The 15,899-nt window shown below is 39.2% G+C and overlaps 1 protein-coding gene across 2 annotated transcripts in view; it reads left to right on the top strand.

The window, feature by feature from the left end:
• Window positions 1-15,899, top strand: part of LOC110828741 (uncharacterized) — a 183,970-nt gene that overhangs the window by 147,023 nt on the left and 21,048 nt on the right. For both annotated transcript variants that reach the window (XM_022061727.2, XM_022061728.2), the window contains exon 5: window positions 12,418-12,438. In XM_022061727.2, coding sequence (XP_021917419.1) covers window positions 12,418-12,438 — 21 coding nt within the window. The remainder of the gene's footprint in view (window positions 1-12,417; window positions 12,439-15,899) is intronic.

The following is a 15,899-nucleotide window of genomic DNA, read 5'->3' as shown; positions in this document are numbered from 1 at the left end:
CAAACCCTTCTTGTTATCTCGTGTTTTTTCTCTATCAGAATGGACTCAGTGGCGCCTCTACAAAAGGGCTGTTTTGTAGCGCTCAGCATCTCTGCACCCCTTACGGTTAAGTTTAAAGACGCCAGATATACGTGTTATCTAAGCAGAAACTGCTCCAGAAATGCAACTGGGTGTCTGACAAGAGTGTAAACACTGTCCATATGGGGTCTGAAGATTCAATAAAATGGTGTTTATTGTAACAGATAGCGTGCTTCAAGGCCATGGGAGAGGACTGCATGATCTTAGTCCGCGATTCGAAGTCAATAGTACAGCGTCGCTATATTTGTTTCTACTCCCAGTTGTGTATACATCCGCCTGGACTCTGCTGTTTGTCTTGCTGTGACCTTGACGTATGAAGTTTAGTGACGGTTACTGCTAAGCGGGTAGTATTAAAGTCTCAAAAATATACATATTTTATTGAATGTTTTTGTCTTTATTGACTTCCTGTACCGACACAGAATTTTTTAATTAACTGGTTGGTACGAACTATTCTAAAATAATTACCTTGCTATATTTGTGTTACTAGTGCTCTGATTTTAATTATTTCTGTTTCGTATTTGATTAGGACCTAGTTTTAGTCATAGTGCCTTAGGCCGGCTATCCTGATTGAGGTTTTCCTCAGTACCTCCAGACAAATGATGGGACAAAATCTTAAATTAAGTCACTGCCTTTTTTCCTTACATTCTTTCCAATTCGTTATTCATTTACCATCTTCTGACTTGACGTTGTCCCGGAGAAAGTATTAAAGTCTCTTGTGCTGTTCTTGTTTCATGCGCTTGGATAGGGAATACAGAGCAACTTCAGCGTGTGTTGTGGATTAACAGTCTAGGAGGCAGTTGAAGGTTTCATTTGGCAGAGCCTTTGAAAAAAACATTGCAATATAGTACAGTCACGCTCAGAAATGAAGGTACGGGAAGGGGTTTCCGATGACGGACGAAAGGAAGGAAGGAAGAAAGCATAAGAACGAGATAGACCAGTGTTTTCAAGAACGACTAGTGTAACGGTTGTTGTGTAGAATTGTATAACCAAAAATTCGAATGCACTGAACATTAACTTCGTACAATATGAAATTCCGACAATGAGTGTGTCAATTGGACAAGAATCCAGCGAGATTAAATAAAAATTATAAAAAGAATTGCTTATGTTGTACAGACTTGCGGACTTCTGAGGAAGAACTAACATTGATACAACGCCATGGGGTCTTGTTAATTTTCCAGACTTGGAGCCACGTTCATCTCTTGCTATCGACTCGCGGTTTGCAAGGTTATAAATAAGGAGAATTTATTGAGACGCAATTGAAAACTATTAAAAAATGCTACCACATTATGTATACCATTGCAGACAGGTTAACTAACTAACTAACTAGATGGCTCAGGGAACCCGAAAATTCATTACCGAATTAACCAAAACCCTCCACTGGTCCCTGTCCTGGGCCAGCAAAATCCAGTCGCCAGACAGGTTATATTTCTCAATAAATTTCTTTAACAAATACGGTCATTAGCCAGGCAGTTGAAATTGATTTGGATTCAGTAATAATTTGATAAAAAGTTTAAGTAACCTTTTTGCGATTCGCATGCATAAATGTTCATCACTATGACACGTCATAGTTTATTTGACGTTCTCAGTCAAAGATTAAGCTGGCAGTTGCTCATAGCGACAGGTATTTCCATGTACATAGTTAACAAAACGTATTTTCTGATGAAAGGTAAGCATTTTTTATCACATTTGTTAACAGACAACTGTAGAACTTGTGCGCGTGTGGAACAAATATCAGCAGACCGCGGTTTGCTAACCTGTGACTTTTACTGTAGTTCCGTTTCACGATTCGCTGTGCCACGTTGGTCGCTTTTTGTAATCTAAAGCAGTGGTATTCAACCTGGGGTACGCGTACCCCCGGGGATACGCGAAGACATCTTAGGGGGTACGTGAAATTTAAAAAAATATATATTATTTTATGATAAACACTGAATAATCAGTAATGTAATTAATTTAATTTATTTTAGATGTAGATTATATACTATGTATAACTTGAATTATAAACCATCAACTTTGGGGGTACAAAGTTGAAGAGAAATTATATCTAGGGGTACGCGAACAAAAAAGGTTGAATACCACTGCTCTAAAGGACCTTATATGTATTTCGCTAGCCCAAGAGATATCAGATAACTGAAGGTTGGTGTGATGAAGCTTTCCTCCTGACCGCTTAGAGACCTCATCGGACAATTTCGCTTGCGCCAGACAAGATGAATCGTGTAATAATAATTATAAACTACGGGTAAGAGCATATAACCTGAGTTGAATGAATGGGTTATGTGTCAGTTACAAATGAACTATATCTGGGAACAGTACAAGGGTGTTTTCAGGTTATACAAATGTAAGGTTTGATCCTCAAAACGGAGGCACTAAATTCCTCCGAAACTACATTCTCAAATCCTACAGCTTGGAAACTTTAAATCTCACATTAAGCACTGTTAATCATTTATTGTTGAACTTATCTCGTCCTCGTAGATCATACAACATTTTTTCAGAATATCAGATAAACTCACAACAAATCATTTATTTGCAAAAGTAGGCACGATATAGCAATATAACTAAAATATTTTAAAATTTCCTATCCTTTGGCTAAATAACTTTTAATTTTCTAGTTGTCTGTCTAAGTGCACGCATCAACCATGCTCTAAGTAATAAAATACTATGATAATGGAATTATAATTACAGACAAATAATTTATGCATATTTGGGATAAATAGAGCTGTTAATTTTGGCTTTCTCCACATTCTTTAGCTTGTAGAGATTATTATGAATGAAGTGATGGGTTATGTTATGTGTAAAATAAGTTCTATTTTATAAAGTGGGCACATATTGTAATACTTTTGTCTGTTGATATTCCAAAGTACATATTAAAAATAAAGATATGTATTTCCTGAGCAAATTCAATAAAATAATGTACCAAATTGCTCTGTTGAAATTTTTTTCTTAGTTTCTGGAATTCGTTTAAAATGTTATTCGAAACATTTATGGCTCGACAAGATGCACCTTTATAATTGGTTGTTTTTACCTCAGCTTCATGGCAGTCTGTATATTACTGTTATTGTTTCAAATTTGTCGAAAATACTAGGATGTTTTACTTCTTTATCTCTCGCAAACGACTCAGGCTTTGAAATGAAACATACAGCGAATCACCGGTAATTTTAGGGTCACCGAAGTCAAAGGATTTGGAGCTACGGTTCACTCCTCTTTGTCCATGCTAAAGGTGACATATTAATAAAATGCGCTGAGCTTCCGCCGGAAATAGCCGAAGTACCACTTTACTTCCGCCACGAATACATTTTACCGTGACGTAGGAGCATAGCGCAACAACGAATTCACATGTGTGGACGTTGTTGCTGTAGAATTCGCTCCTTTATTGTTCGAAGCGCGCCCGATTTACGTTTTTCAGCGAAAGTTTAAGGATGTTACATGTTACGCGTCGTCACCGGAGCTAGTGTGGACGTTTGCCAGTTACGAGTCGCCTCGTCTCCGTATGAACCAAGGGATCACTAGCTGCGTTACGCTGTTAGGTTATGGCAGAATGCGCAGGTATGAACCAGGCACAACGCTGTCTTCATCGATACGAATTGAATCGAACCGTGCTGAGTCGAACCGAACGCAACGGAATCGAAAATTATTCACATACTAGAATTCCAGCCGGATTGTTACGATTTTTCCAACTGTGCAGTGACATATTTTTTTAATATTTAAAGCCATTCTTAAAATTTATTTTTCAGGCAAAGAAAGCGTCTTTATGAACTTGTTTAACGATACCCCGTGGATCTGATTTGAGATTTCTATTACGAAAATTTTGGAACGGAGAAAGTAACATAGGAAGTATTTTTGATAGTTCGTTTTTGTTATTTCTTTCGGCGAAACGTGTTCAAACTTTAGAAAAGCAATTTTAATATTGCTCACTGTGCAGCGTTATTAGACGTTGCATAGTTTGGTGTAATATTTAGCATTACTTAGAACGAGTGACAAAGGCTGTTGTTACCAAGTGAGGACGTTACTAGATCAACTGATAGCACAATGGTCTTGAAGAGGCGTTGGCTGGTGATTCTTTGGTAATTTGGCAATCCTGTATGAACTTTACAAGTTACCATATAACGTCTAGCTGGATGATAAAATTATAGGTATGATAAACAATGAAGTGCATGCAAAGAAGAGATTATGACCTGTCCGAAGATAGGTCTACTTTATTAATATTTCGTTATAAGGACTGAAGAAAACTATAAGTACTGATCTTGATTTTAAGTAGGCGAAATAACGAATCAGTTGTAATATTTTCGATGTTGTTCTGGGTAATACCGTCGTGTGGAATCGTATGTAAATACAGCTAGATTCAGCCCTGAAGATGAAGGCAGTATTTTTTTCCGAATCGTAGACATCTACCTACGAGTCTACGCGTCGTCAGACCTCAGAACAACCTCGAAATCTTCACCGCAGTGTCAAAGCTTTAACTTTGGTTCAAATAAGTGCGGCCTACTGTATTAAATTAGAGTAGCGTATAAAACAAAAGAGAATAGTTTAACTTACTTTAAGACGGTACTTTTAAACATTTTGAAGTCGAGTTGCTCAGAAATCAATTCCTTCTTTAACGCCAGAAGAAACAAATGAAGAGGCGCTCGCAACCCAAGTGGGAGTTTGTCTGATGCAGATATCGGTGTTTCAGCCCACGAAACAGACGAAGATTAATGACGCACATTTAATTCAGAGCGCTGTAATGGGCTCCGCTTGGCTAGAAGTTATTAATACATTCCTGTAGCCAAGTAGATGAGCTTCTGATAGTTCCCGATCCCTATCCGCCGCGCTATTTAACAAATCATCGTTGTTGTCATCATAATCATCATCAAGCTGAGCGCTGTAACTAACCGCTGAGAGGCGTGGTTCCTAACTTGTGTTACACGGTATTCTCTGAACCTAACTGTGGATTTCAGCTTTGTAATCGAGACAGGGTAATCGACTTCGGCGTCCCATCAGTGCAGGCGACTGCCCTGTACCGACACTGATGTCAAATATAGGCGGTGTAGCGTAGGGATAAGGATAATTGTGAGGTATTCACTTCGAATTCTTCTAGAGATTATGCACCTCTAGAAATTTTGCAAAATAATTGCAGTGAAAATGTCATAGAACTAACGAAACTGTCTACTCTAGTATTACAGTTTCCAAAAATTTATTTATTTCTATGTGGGTTGCTTATTATCTAATGTGGCGTTGGCTATTTTTACGTAGCAATGAGAATGGTCTCTTATTTTGATCCATACTCGTTTTTTCAACTTTGAATTTGGTGTCAGGCCGAAACATTAGAATTATTAAGGCTGTACCTTGATGATTTCCAAACAGTTCTGTACTGAAACAAAGAACCTGATATTTCTTTTCCGTCACAGATATGCTTAATTTAGATTGCATTTAAAGCAGGTGAATAAACAGTTATCTGTGATTTCAATTCTTGACAATATTCAGCAAAGAAGTAAAAATGCATTTCCGAATCAGATTTGTATTTGTTTTTATTAATTTATTTATGGTTATTTAACGACGTTCTTAGCAGTTCAGATTATAGCTCTGTAGAAAAGAATGATAGATTCGTTAATTAATTGGAAAGGATATGTAAGGAAGAGGTAATGATCTAATTTAAGGTATTATTACGGCATACTGAGGAGAATCACGGGTAATGTCAGTTAGTATAGTTAGTCTTCGGTGACGGATGCTCTATGCACCAAGGAAGTAAAAGCAAGGATAGCCATGGCCAAGGCAGCTTTCGTCAAGAAGAGGATACTTCTCACTAGCAAGTTGGGCTTGGAGATGAAGAAGAAACTAGTGAAGTGTTACGTATGGATTGTCGCGCTGTATGGAGCAGAGACTTGGACACTCAGGAAGAAGGAACAGAAATACCTGGAGAGTTTTGAAATGTGGTGTTGGAGAAGAATAGAGAAGATCAGGTGGACGGATCGAGTGACCAACGAAGAAGTATTGAGGAGAGTCAACGAGCAAAGACACGAAGGAAAGCTAACTGGCTGGGACATATTATGAGAAGGAATGGATTACTGAGTGATGTCATCGAAGGCCAGGTTGAAGGAAAGCGAGGACTAGGAAGAAGACTGATACAGCTAACCGACGATCTTAAACAAGGATAGAAGATGACGTTCCAGGAATTAAAGCGAGAAGCCGAGAATAGGGAAAACTGGAGATCTCTTTTTGGGCAGAGCAATGGACCTGTCGTCAGACAGAACACTGAATAATAATAATAATAATAATAATAATAATATAACGTACGAACAGTTTTCAAAATTGCTTGCATTTTGAATGATACATAATCCATGAACGTGCTTGTGAGGCCGAATAATACGTGCAATTTGAATTTTTGTGAATTTGAGGAGATGCACGTGAGGTCCTAAAACCTGAGAAAAAACACGAAGAGGGAGTTGCTCATTGTTGAATACGCCTGATAATGAGTCTCTGTCTCCTTTGCTGCCTCTCGCGACTCTTCTCTCAGTTTTGTGCCAAGGTACTCGTTCATCCTCACTCCATCATCTTCATCCACCCCATCTACCATGTTGTGCCACCATGACGTACTTCCGCATCCCCATCTATCCATCCATCCATCCATCTCCATACTGTAGTCCCGAGGCGCCCATTTTGATGCGTCCTTGTATATTACAGTATTGGTCCTGTCTCATGCATCCTGTACAGTCTGAAACTAAAGTTACAAAACAACTCACGTTACGTTTTTGTTCTGTCCCAAGTATGTTTGTTACGAATCTGTGCATGATCTATAATGGTCCTCTACCTCGAACTTCGAGTTTCTTTCTACCATGCTACATATTTCATAATAATCTTAGGTAACACAGAAAAAATATTTTAAATAAATCAGTCAACGTTGAAAATTGTATTAATTAGCGTATCACAGTGGGCGAACTAATTTTATCTAAAGCGCGATTTAGAACAGTTTATTCACCAGAATCGCGGATTCACATCGTATTTTAATGAGAATAGAATATCTTTATGCGTGATTTTATATTGTATTGTACATGTTTTTTAACTATTGTTTTATGCGGTTGTGAAACAGACACTGGGGGTATTTCAGAACAAAATGCTGAGGACAATCTAAGAGGGAGGAAATAACTAACAGGAGCTGGGAAAATATATAACTTATAGGTCAAGGAATAGGTTTAGGGTTGTGGGATCTCATCGCCCTGATGATAGACGCAACAAGAACCCCTAAAATATTGGTAAGCTTTTACTGGAGTGCAAGGCTGAAGAACCCAGATGATGTCCATCTTTGTCAGTAGGTTTATCAATCGATGAGGGTGACGTGTTCGGGCATGTACCACGCATGTGAGAGATGAGAAACTCATAACCCAATTTTAGTCGGAAATTCTGAAGTGAAGAGACTTTTTGGAAACTTAGGAACAATAGAAAGAGAATTTGAAGTGGATCTTGGGTAGGATTTGATTTAGTCTTCATTGATAGCCCGCGATAGGTTAAAAAAGTATTTTTGCATGGTTTAATAACTTTCTTCAACAGCTGAATAGTACCAACAGTTCAAGGAGAATTATAAAAATGGGATTCTGTTATTAGCTTGTGTTACTGAAGAAGGGGTCCGCAGTGGACGTGCGGTCTGAGGCGTGGGCCTTGTGCCGCTTGGTCGCTGGGACCGTGGGTTCGAATCCCACTCAAGCCATGGATGTTTGTCCGAGTCTCTGTGTCGTGCTGTCCTGTGTACAGGTAGAGGCCTTGCGACGGGCCGATCCCTCGTCCAAGGAGTCCTACCGAATGTCTATAGATCAAAGCCAACGAAAAGTTGGGACCCGCAGTGCTCAGGCACTTGAAGAACGGGTCGTTCCCAATATCCCAGTTACTGAAGAAAGTAGACAGACATACGTCATTTCATTGAGCTACTATTGGCGTAGATATAATATTTATCAGACTATTTAATAAAATAAACATAATAGTTTTCGTATCTCGCACTTAATATTAAGATGGTATTTGAAAACTTTTTAGTGAAAGCATAATTGCCGTTGGAATCTATACCACACAGTCCCAACAAAGTCCGGAACTTCGTATCGTTCCAGTGAAAGCGCAATATTTCCAACGGAATGCCACGTGCGTGCTGCACGCCATTTGCTCTCATATAAATGAAAAGCGAACTCCAGTGTCACAGCGTTACAATACCCAGGCCGCCCCAACGACGTGATTAAGGTGTGGCCTGCATTTCCTTATGTATTACCGCTGTTCTTACCGACTCCTACCAATTTAGGTCTCATGTCCGTGTTCCCTTGAGAACATTAGCCGGACACGGACTGAGCAGTTAAAGTGATGTCTTACTAACTTATTCTGTATTAATTACAGCATTATACAGAATGTTGTATACTATACAGCGTTTCTGGCTTGACTGCCTTCTTCTAAAGCCCCTAATAATGTTCCTGGAAGCGAAAATTCTTTAAACACACCACTGTTGAACTACTACTTATTCCAAGCATTCACATAAAGATGTCTGTATTCTGGGTTGTAACGCCGTGTTGTTTTGACGTAAATACGTCTATAAAGAAGGTTCATTCGGCAAAAAAGTGTAACGAAAAAGGGAAACGAAAAAGGGAAACGATAACAATGGTTACCTAGGGAACGTCGTGTTTACTCGGCATTGTTGTTACCTAGGAAACGTTACATTACATTACATTACATTAAATTAAATTACATTACAATACATTACTTTGCATTACATTCATCTACCACAGACCCATCTTAAGCGTAATTAATTCAAGTTAAATAAGCAATGCCTTAATCAAACTTATCTCAATTGTAAAGCATGTATAAAGGAAATATTTAGAATAAAGCCAACATATAAACTTCCTTTACATTACATTACCATACCTTACCTTACCCTACATTACATTACTTTACATTACATTCAGCTACCACAGACCAATCTTAAGCGTAACTAATTCAAGTTAAATAAGCAAAGTCTTAATCAAACTTTACTCAATTGTAAAGCGGGTATAAAGGAAATATTTAGAATAAAGCCAATATATAAACTTCCTTTCCGTATAAACGTATTTACGTCGAATTCTCCGGAACCGTGGTTCCACTGTCACTTTTTATACAAGTTTACCAATATTTCAGAAGTCCTTGCTGTCTCCATCACCAGGGTCGCCCTGACCCTGGTAAACTTCTATCAGACTACACGACGCCACAGCTCACAAGAGTCATCCTCAAACCCAGCGCCGTGAGAACTTCTAATCCTACTACATACACGTACATTAGACTTACTACTTATCTACAGTTACACAACAGGAAGTCATTAGCAAAGAAATTCTCCGCTATTTTAAGCTTGGTCTTGATACCAGTGTTAAGTTCACTTTGGATGACACATTCACGATTTTCACTTTCACAATATAATCTTTTCTCGCTTCATCATAGAATCCTTCTTCGACTTCTTAAAACATGACATTACCCGTTTTATGAATTTCACAATCGAGTAATATCTAAATATTTTTTTCATTTGATACATCTCAAATTCTACATACAGCAATATCAAAGTTGACCATATTTTCGACCATTTGTCTTAACTTATATAAAACTTATTATTTTATTACTGGTTATTAAAACTCTTACTGTATTTTAGAATTTTAGCCTTTGCAAATTATAAATTGCAAGTATGCTACCACACTATTCTGTTAAATATGTATTTCAAATAGTGATATTTGACATTAACATATCCAAAACACATATCATAATGGCAATGTGCTGAAACACATAGAGTTTATATAATATTACGCGTGTTGTTAATAATCTCGTATGTAAAAGTAAAGTTTGTCTCACTATAAGCCATGTAGGCGTTTCGGCTGAGTGGAGGTGGTATAGCTCCTCTCTTCCTTGACCTCGGCACTAGATGGGGGTGAGTGGCCGCTGCCGGCTTTACCCCCAGGAAAGGACCCCGGTACCAATTATAGAAGAGGCTGGGTGGGCCCCAGAGCCGGTCTGGACGCAGAGGCTAGAGGAAAAATCCTCTGCCCCCGTCGGGGATCGAACCCCGGTCGTCCAGCCCGTAGCTAGTCACTATACTGACTGAGCTATCCCCGCTCATAATCTCATACGTGGTACGATATATTAGTTGAGTTGACGGGGCACAAATATTTGCATTTATAACTGAGATTGCCTTAGGAAGTTTCCTATTGTAAGGACTGCTGTATCAGCTAAATATTTCGTGGCTGCATTAATGCCAACCACAAGTGTCCGCAATATAGGTAAAAGAAAACCACGTTGCTGAATAAACTTGCTGTAATTCCCTTAAAAGATTTTACTCATAATAAGAGTTCTATGCTTTTGCTTTTTGCGTACTGTGCTATTTCACCTGTGAATGTCGGACTGCGCTCATTGATGAGACTCCGTAAAGCGATTTATTCTTCCCCACTGCGATCAAAATAGTTTACCGCTTCATGCAAAGCAGTTTTAGCAGATTTATCAACTTGGTGGTAAAATTGGCTTAGATTTATGTTAACTATATAAATATATTTGTTAATATTCTTCTTCACCAGAGATTCCAAGTTCCTTCAGCTACTTCGCGCTATGCAGTCTGGTCTCACCTGAATAAATAACTTAATCTAACCTAACCTAAACTCACCTCACCTCACCTAACCTAACCTCACCTAACCTAACATAATCTAACCTAACCTAACCTCACCTCACCTAACCTAACCTAACCTAACATAATGTAACCTAACCTCACCTAACCTAACCTCACCTCACCTCACCTCACCTCACCTCACCTAACCTAACCTAATCTAACCTAACTTAACCCAACCCAACCCAACCAGACTACACTGCGCAACACATTACGCAGATGATGGAGGTAGTAAGCACCTCTGAGAAGACTGTAAACTTTACTTTTGTCTTCTTCAGCGTCCAGGAACTCTGTTACAAATGGAAATTATTCTAAAATATTTAATCTTTTGGATTTTTTGTTGCATAACATAAAAATATGGACATGTTTCCATGACCAATTCGGGATTCGAAAACTCGATTGCAGTGTCTGAGCAGTCGAAAATTGCACGTATCTTAAGTGCGCAGTTACTATGATCAGCGCAAACATGCCAACTAAACAGATTAAAGTTGCACTAGCGTCCTCGGACGACCAGCTAGCCACGTCAATGGAGAGGAGAAGTCAGATGTTTTTGAGAGTAGTTGATTTATCGATTAAGGTGGACTAGCCTACTCTTCGAAAGGTCCCGAGATCGACTTTGGTTTTGTGACCTACATTGACGCTGTTGATTAGCGCATATATATATTTTCCGCAGAATCTTATAAGTTGAAAATTGTATCTTTGTATTCATCTTTTAATCTTCAGCCTGATTATAGTCAGTATCTCCTGGTTTTCTTAAATTCGTCGACCGACTCCTTGGATAGCAGCTTAGACCATCACAGGGTCCATACTTCAACGCGTATCTTCCAGCCACCGGTAATTGCATTAAGTTCGTAATTTGTGTAAAAAACATGAATCAACACTGCTGAAGTATGAGAAACTTTTGAGAACAAAGAGTGAGAATTAATTTTTTATAAAATAATTGTCCGTTGAAGCAAGGCGAAGGAGCGCCTAAAGTTTTGATTACCGAATGTCAAGTTCTAAGGAGATATCAAGAAATTCAATCAAGTTGGGTTTAAGAACAAATTAAGGCCACGGTTATATATCTTTGGCCAGCGTTGTCCAACTGGCGGCCACATATGGCCCGAGACTACTTGTAACCAGACCCACGAAATTATTCGTTAATCTTGTACCAGTAACTGAATGTTATACTACTTTGTATTAGGTTGTTTCTTATGAATTAACATTAGTTAACCAACTTTACGAATTGCAGATAGTAAAATAAAGTTGCACAATTCTGAGATTACGACTTCATTAAGATTTTATCATGTTACTCTGTTTTCCTACATGAGCCGGGATAGCTCAGTCAGTATAGTGACTAGCTACGGGCTGGACGACCGGGGTTCGATCCCCGATGGGGGCAGGATTTTTCCTCTAGCCTCTGCGTCCAGACCGGCTCTGGGGCCCACCCAGCCTCCTCTACAATGGGTACCGGGGTCCTTTCCCGGGGGTAAAGCCGGCCGGGGCGTGATGCTGACCACTCACCCCCATCTAGTGCCGAGGTCAAGGAAGAGAGGAGCTATACCTCCACTCCCCCCAAGCGCCTATATGGCGTATAGTGGGACAAACTTTACTTTACTTTACTTTACTCTGTTTTCCTATATGTTTTACCTACCTCGTATTTCAGGTGTATGAAACATTAATCTTGAATGTGTGCACTGTAATTTAATTCTGGTAACATTTAAAATGTTTTCTCTTTGTTTCAGGGATGTTCAACCAGCCAAACGGTAAGTAACCTCGTTTTAGGCGTAGGCTACTAAATTACAAAAAAGCATTGTTTCTTCCAAATTTCATTACGGAAACTGAGACGCGTTTAATTTGTTTGCTCTTAAATGACAGTAAAGTTTACGGAATTATAAAGGAATAGAAGTCTACGTTATTCACAGCGTTCAGCGCGAAGTTTTCAGAGTTTAATTCAGATTATATTGTACGAATATAATATATTTAAAATAATTTGCCTTGACAGAAATTCTTAAAGTTCTTGGGTATCTTCCAATATGAACATTGTTCCGATGATTAAATCGTGTTGTGATAAGCATGATTGATCATGTTAACGGTTACCGTAGGCTTACTTATGCTAGAATGTAGTTTCTGAGACTTAATTATACAGAACGTTCTGGATATCTTCCGAGCAGAGAAGTCTTAGCCTACAGAAGTAGCGTCTTTTTTAAAAAAGCGATGTGTAACCTCGTCTTAGGCTTAGGAAGACAACGACCTTGCAGATTTGTCTCATTCGTCTTCCGATAATCACGTGATGTAGTTCCACCACGCAGCAACTATAGAGTGAGGTGGTGGCGGGAGTAGTGGGGTACGACGGGATGGTTGATTTCTAATACAGTACAGTATCTGAATGTTCATTGCGGTGCAACGATCGATAACCGGACATGTGATGATGCAGCATTTTTTATTCAAAATGATATCTAATGGTATCAGAAGTTGTTGAATACGTTTCGTTGAACATTCTGTGCGTTTATAACGTTTGTGCATTTCTGATAATAAGAAGTGTGTTTGATTTACCCAGATTTTTCGTGTGTGGAGGTTGAAGAACTGATATAAACAACACAGAATGGATTCCTTCTGTTCTTACTTCTAGGTAACAATTTAATACTTTTCCTTGTAAATTCTCTACAGTACCAGATTAGAACAGGTAGAGTAGCTCACTGTAATTGTGTTGGCAAATAGTAGTTTAAAAAAACAAGAAGTTCCGGACAAACGACTCGTAGCAAACTTTGCAACGTCTTTTTAATCTGTCCCTCTAGGGTAATTTGAAACAGCATTGGCAAAGGTTAGTCATTATTGTAATAAACATGAAGTAGACTTTCTTGTGATATTCGTAAGCCAATTCGTGATGACGCAATAACGTTGACATTGAAACTCAAGGTTAAAGAGGTTTACACACCCTCAGCATTTTACTAACTTGTAACAGCACGGACCCTGAACTGCGCTGTTATAAATCTGCGGCTTGGGGGGGGGGGGGGGGACTATCCAGTCTAAAATTTGGACTGAGTTTCGCCTGAGTACATTGAATATATTGAAAACTTTGTCTCCATGACCTGCCGACCGAACAACACGTAGTAGTATGTTGTTGAGCGTTTTGACACAAACTTGGCTTATTTTTCAATATTAAAAGAAATGCATTGTGGGTTTTACAGATTTATACAATTCTGATGCGTGTCTGAGGAATATAAAGTTTAAAGCCTCCAGCGATAGAGAAATTTACAGCCGACGAAATTCTGAAGCAGAAATTAAGTAAAGCAAAGCGTGATTCTGCTGTCAAAACAATTAGCAATGAAAGGAGTCCCAATTGAAATGAACGTAAACGGATATTTACTCCAAGAAATGAGGCGCTGGCTCTGACGATGGTAGTTAGATTTGAGTCCATTAACTGTAGACATTGTGTCTGTGGCTGAATGTTTACTGTACCCAGAAAATCGGAAACTGAGATATTCAGTTAATACTACGCCTTAGCAATTACAAACTAGTAAAAAGACGACCTTGTGCGAGGCCCATACCATAACGCCTCTCATCGTGTGCTTATTGTCAGTCCTCTTTAGTCGATAGTGACAGACCTGCGACCAACATGGCCGCGATACCCCTGTTCTCTTTGTCGCGTTTGTCTTCACACCAACTTTCCGGAAGCTTTGTTTGAGTGAAAGAGTGGAACATGGTCTCTTACTTTGAAGAAATATAATTAATTATTAGTGTTTAACAGCAAAACGATAGTAAACCTGGATCTAAAGTTGGAGTTTAGAAAGTGAGATTTGAAGGTGTCCGAAGATGGCTGGCTGTCTTCAGGGTTAAAGTGTTGTGTAGTCTGGTAGAAGTTTGTCAACGTTTCACGGGACCTTGCTGTCGCCTTTATCAGGACGATGATGGAGACAGCAAGGACCTTTGAAACGTTGATAAACCTTTATTAGACTACACGGCACAACGACTCAGAAGACAGTCATCAAAGATAGAGTTGTTGAAAATTTTAAGATGCTACAAACTGAGGTGGTTTCTGATTCTCACGGATCACCTTGTATGGTTAGGGTGGTGAAATCTTAGTTAATAAGATGGACTGAGAATGTGGTTAAGACGAGGAGATAAGGCATGGATACAAAATTTTAGTAGCAGATATTTGAAAACGTCCACTTTGAAGACTACCGGTTAGAAGGGGGAATAACATTGAGATGGATATTGCAAAGGTACGGGGTTTTGGGGTTGGGAGGTGGATGGAACTGGCGGAAAATCCTGTCCAATTTCTGTCTATGGTAGTAGCAACGTTGAATCTCCAGTTTTACTTCTCATTGTTACAGTGAATATTGCAGCGAACACTAGACAGACTCCCCCCCCAACATCGCGCATTCCGAAGTTTCCACTGCGACATCTTCTCCGCACTTTATTTTGCAGCCTGTTTAAAGTTATGAATATTACGGCACCCGAGAGCCATTCTAACATTGCGCTCAGTGACACCGCTCGCGAAATATGGCAGCTCAAGCTATTACTGCTCCCTGGCGGCTTCACGCAGAATTATTGATTGCCACTTTATGTACTTCTGCAGTAGTCTTGCAGTTCAGGAAAGAAAATATAAATAAAAAGCAGCGTTTCATTGTACTGGGACAGTGTTACAGAATTCGTTGGGTGTTGTGTCACCACTGCATGTCATGTGGGTTGGTAGCAATGGTAGAGTTGAATTATAGCCAGAGCTACGCTGTTCTGGAGCTAGAGACTGGGTCTTTATGTAGCAGTGACTCATTTAATAAAGCTGGCAGTGTTCTGTAACTTACTACGAGAGGAAAATACCAAGTTAGTTTCGTTGGAACATCAGGTTATTGTTAAGCGCAATATTCTCCTCTTACACAGGGTTTAGGGGCGCCATGTTTTTCGTATTTCTTGAGTGACCCATCGAAAACGCAAGGCTAGCAGAAAGTGAGAAATATAAGATAATGAAAATAGACCAAAACTTAAAGAAACTTGCCCCTTATCCTCAGTTTTTCGACAATGTTTATAGTAATAAAGACGCTGACTAAAGGCTGAGCGTCCGTCCGTCCGTCCGTCCGTGCAGAAATACAAATCATTAACAATCACACACTACGAAACAAAATGAAATCAGTAGCTGGTCCACCCCGTGTGCAGTGGCCACAAAACGTTTTGGTCGGTGAAATTTTCAAACGGAAGTCTAGAAGCGAGTAATAATGTTCTAGCG

Source organism: Zootermopsis nevadensis, unplaced genomic scaffold (assembly GCF_977971745.1).
Source record: "Zootermopsis nevadensis isolate Lab colony 2312 unplaced genomic scaffold, Znev_1.0 Znev_ptg000029l, whole genome shotgun sequence".
NCBI lineage: Eukaryota > Metazoa > Arthropoda > Insecta > Blattodea > Termopsidae > Zootermopsis > Zootermopsis nevadensis.
The sequence above is the reverse complement of the archived record's forward strand: the minus strand, read 5'-3'. Positions and strand labels throughout refer to the sequence as shown.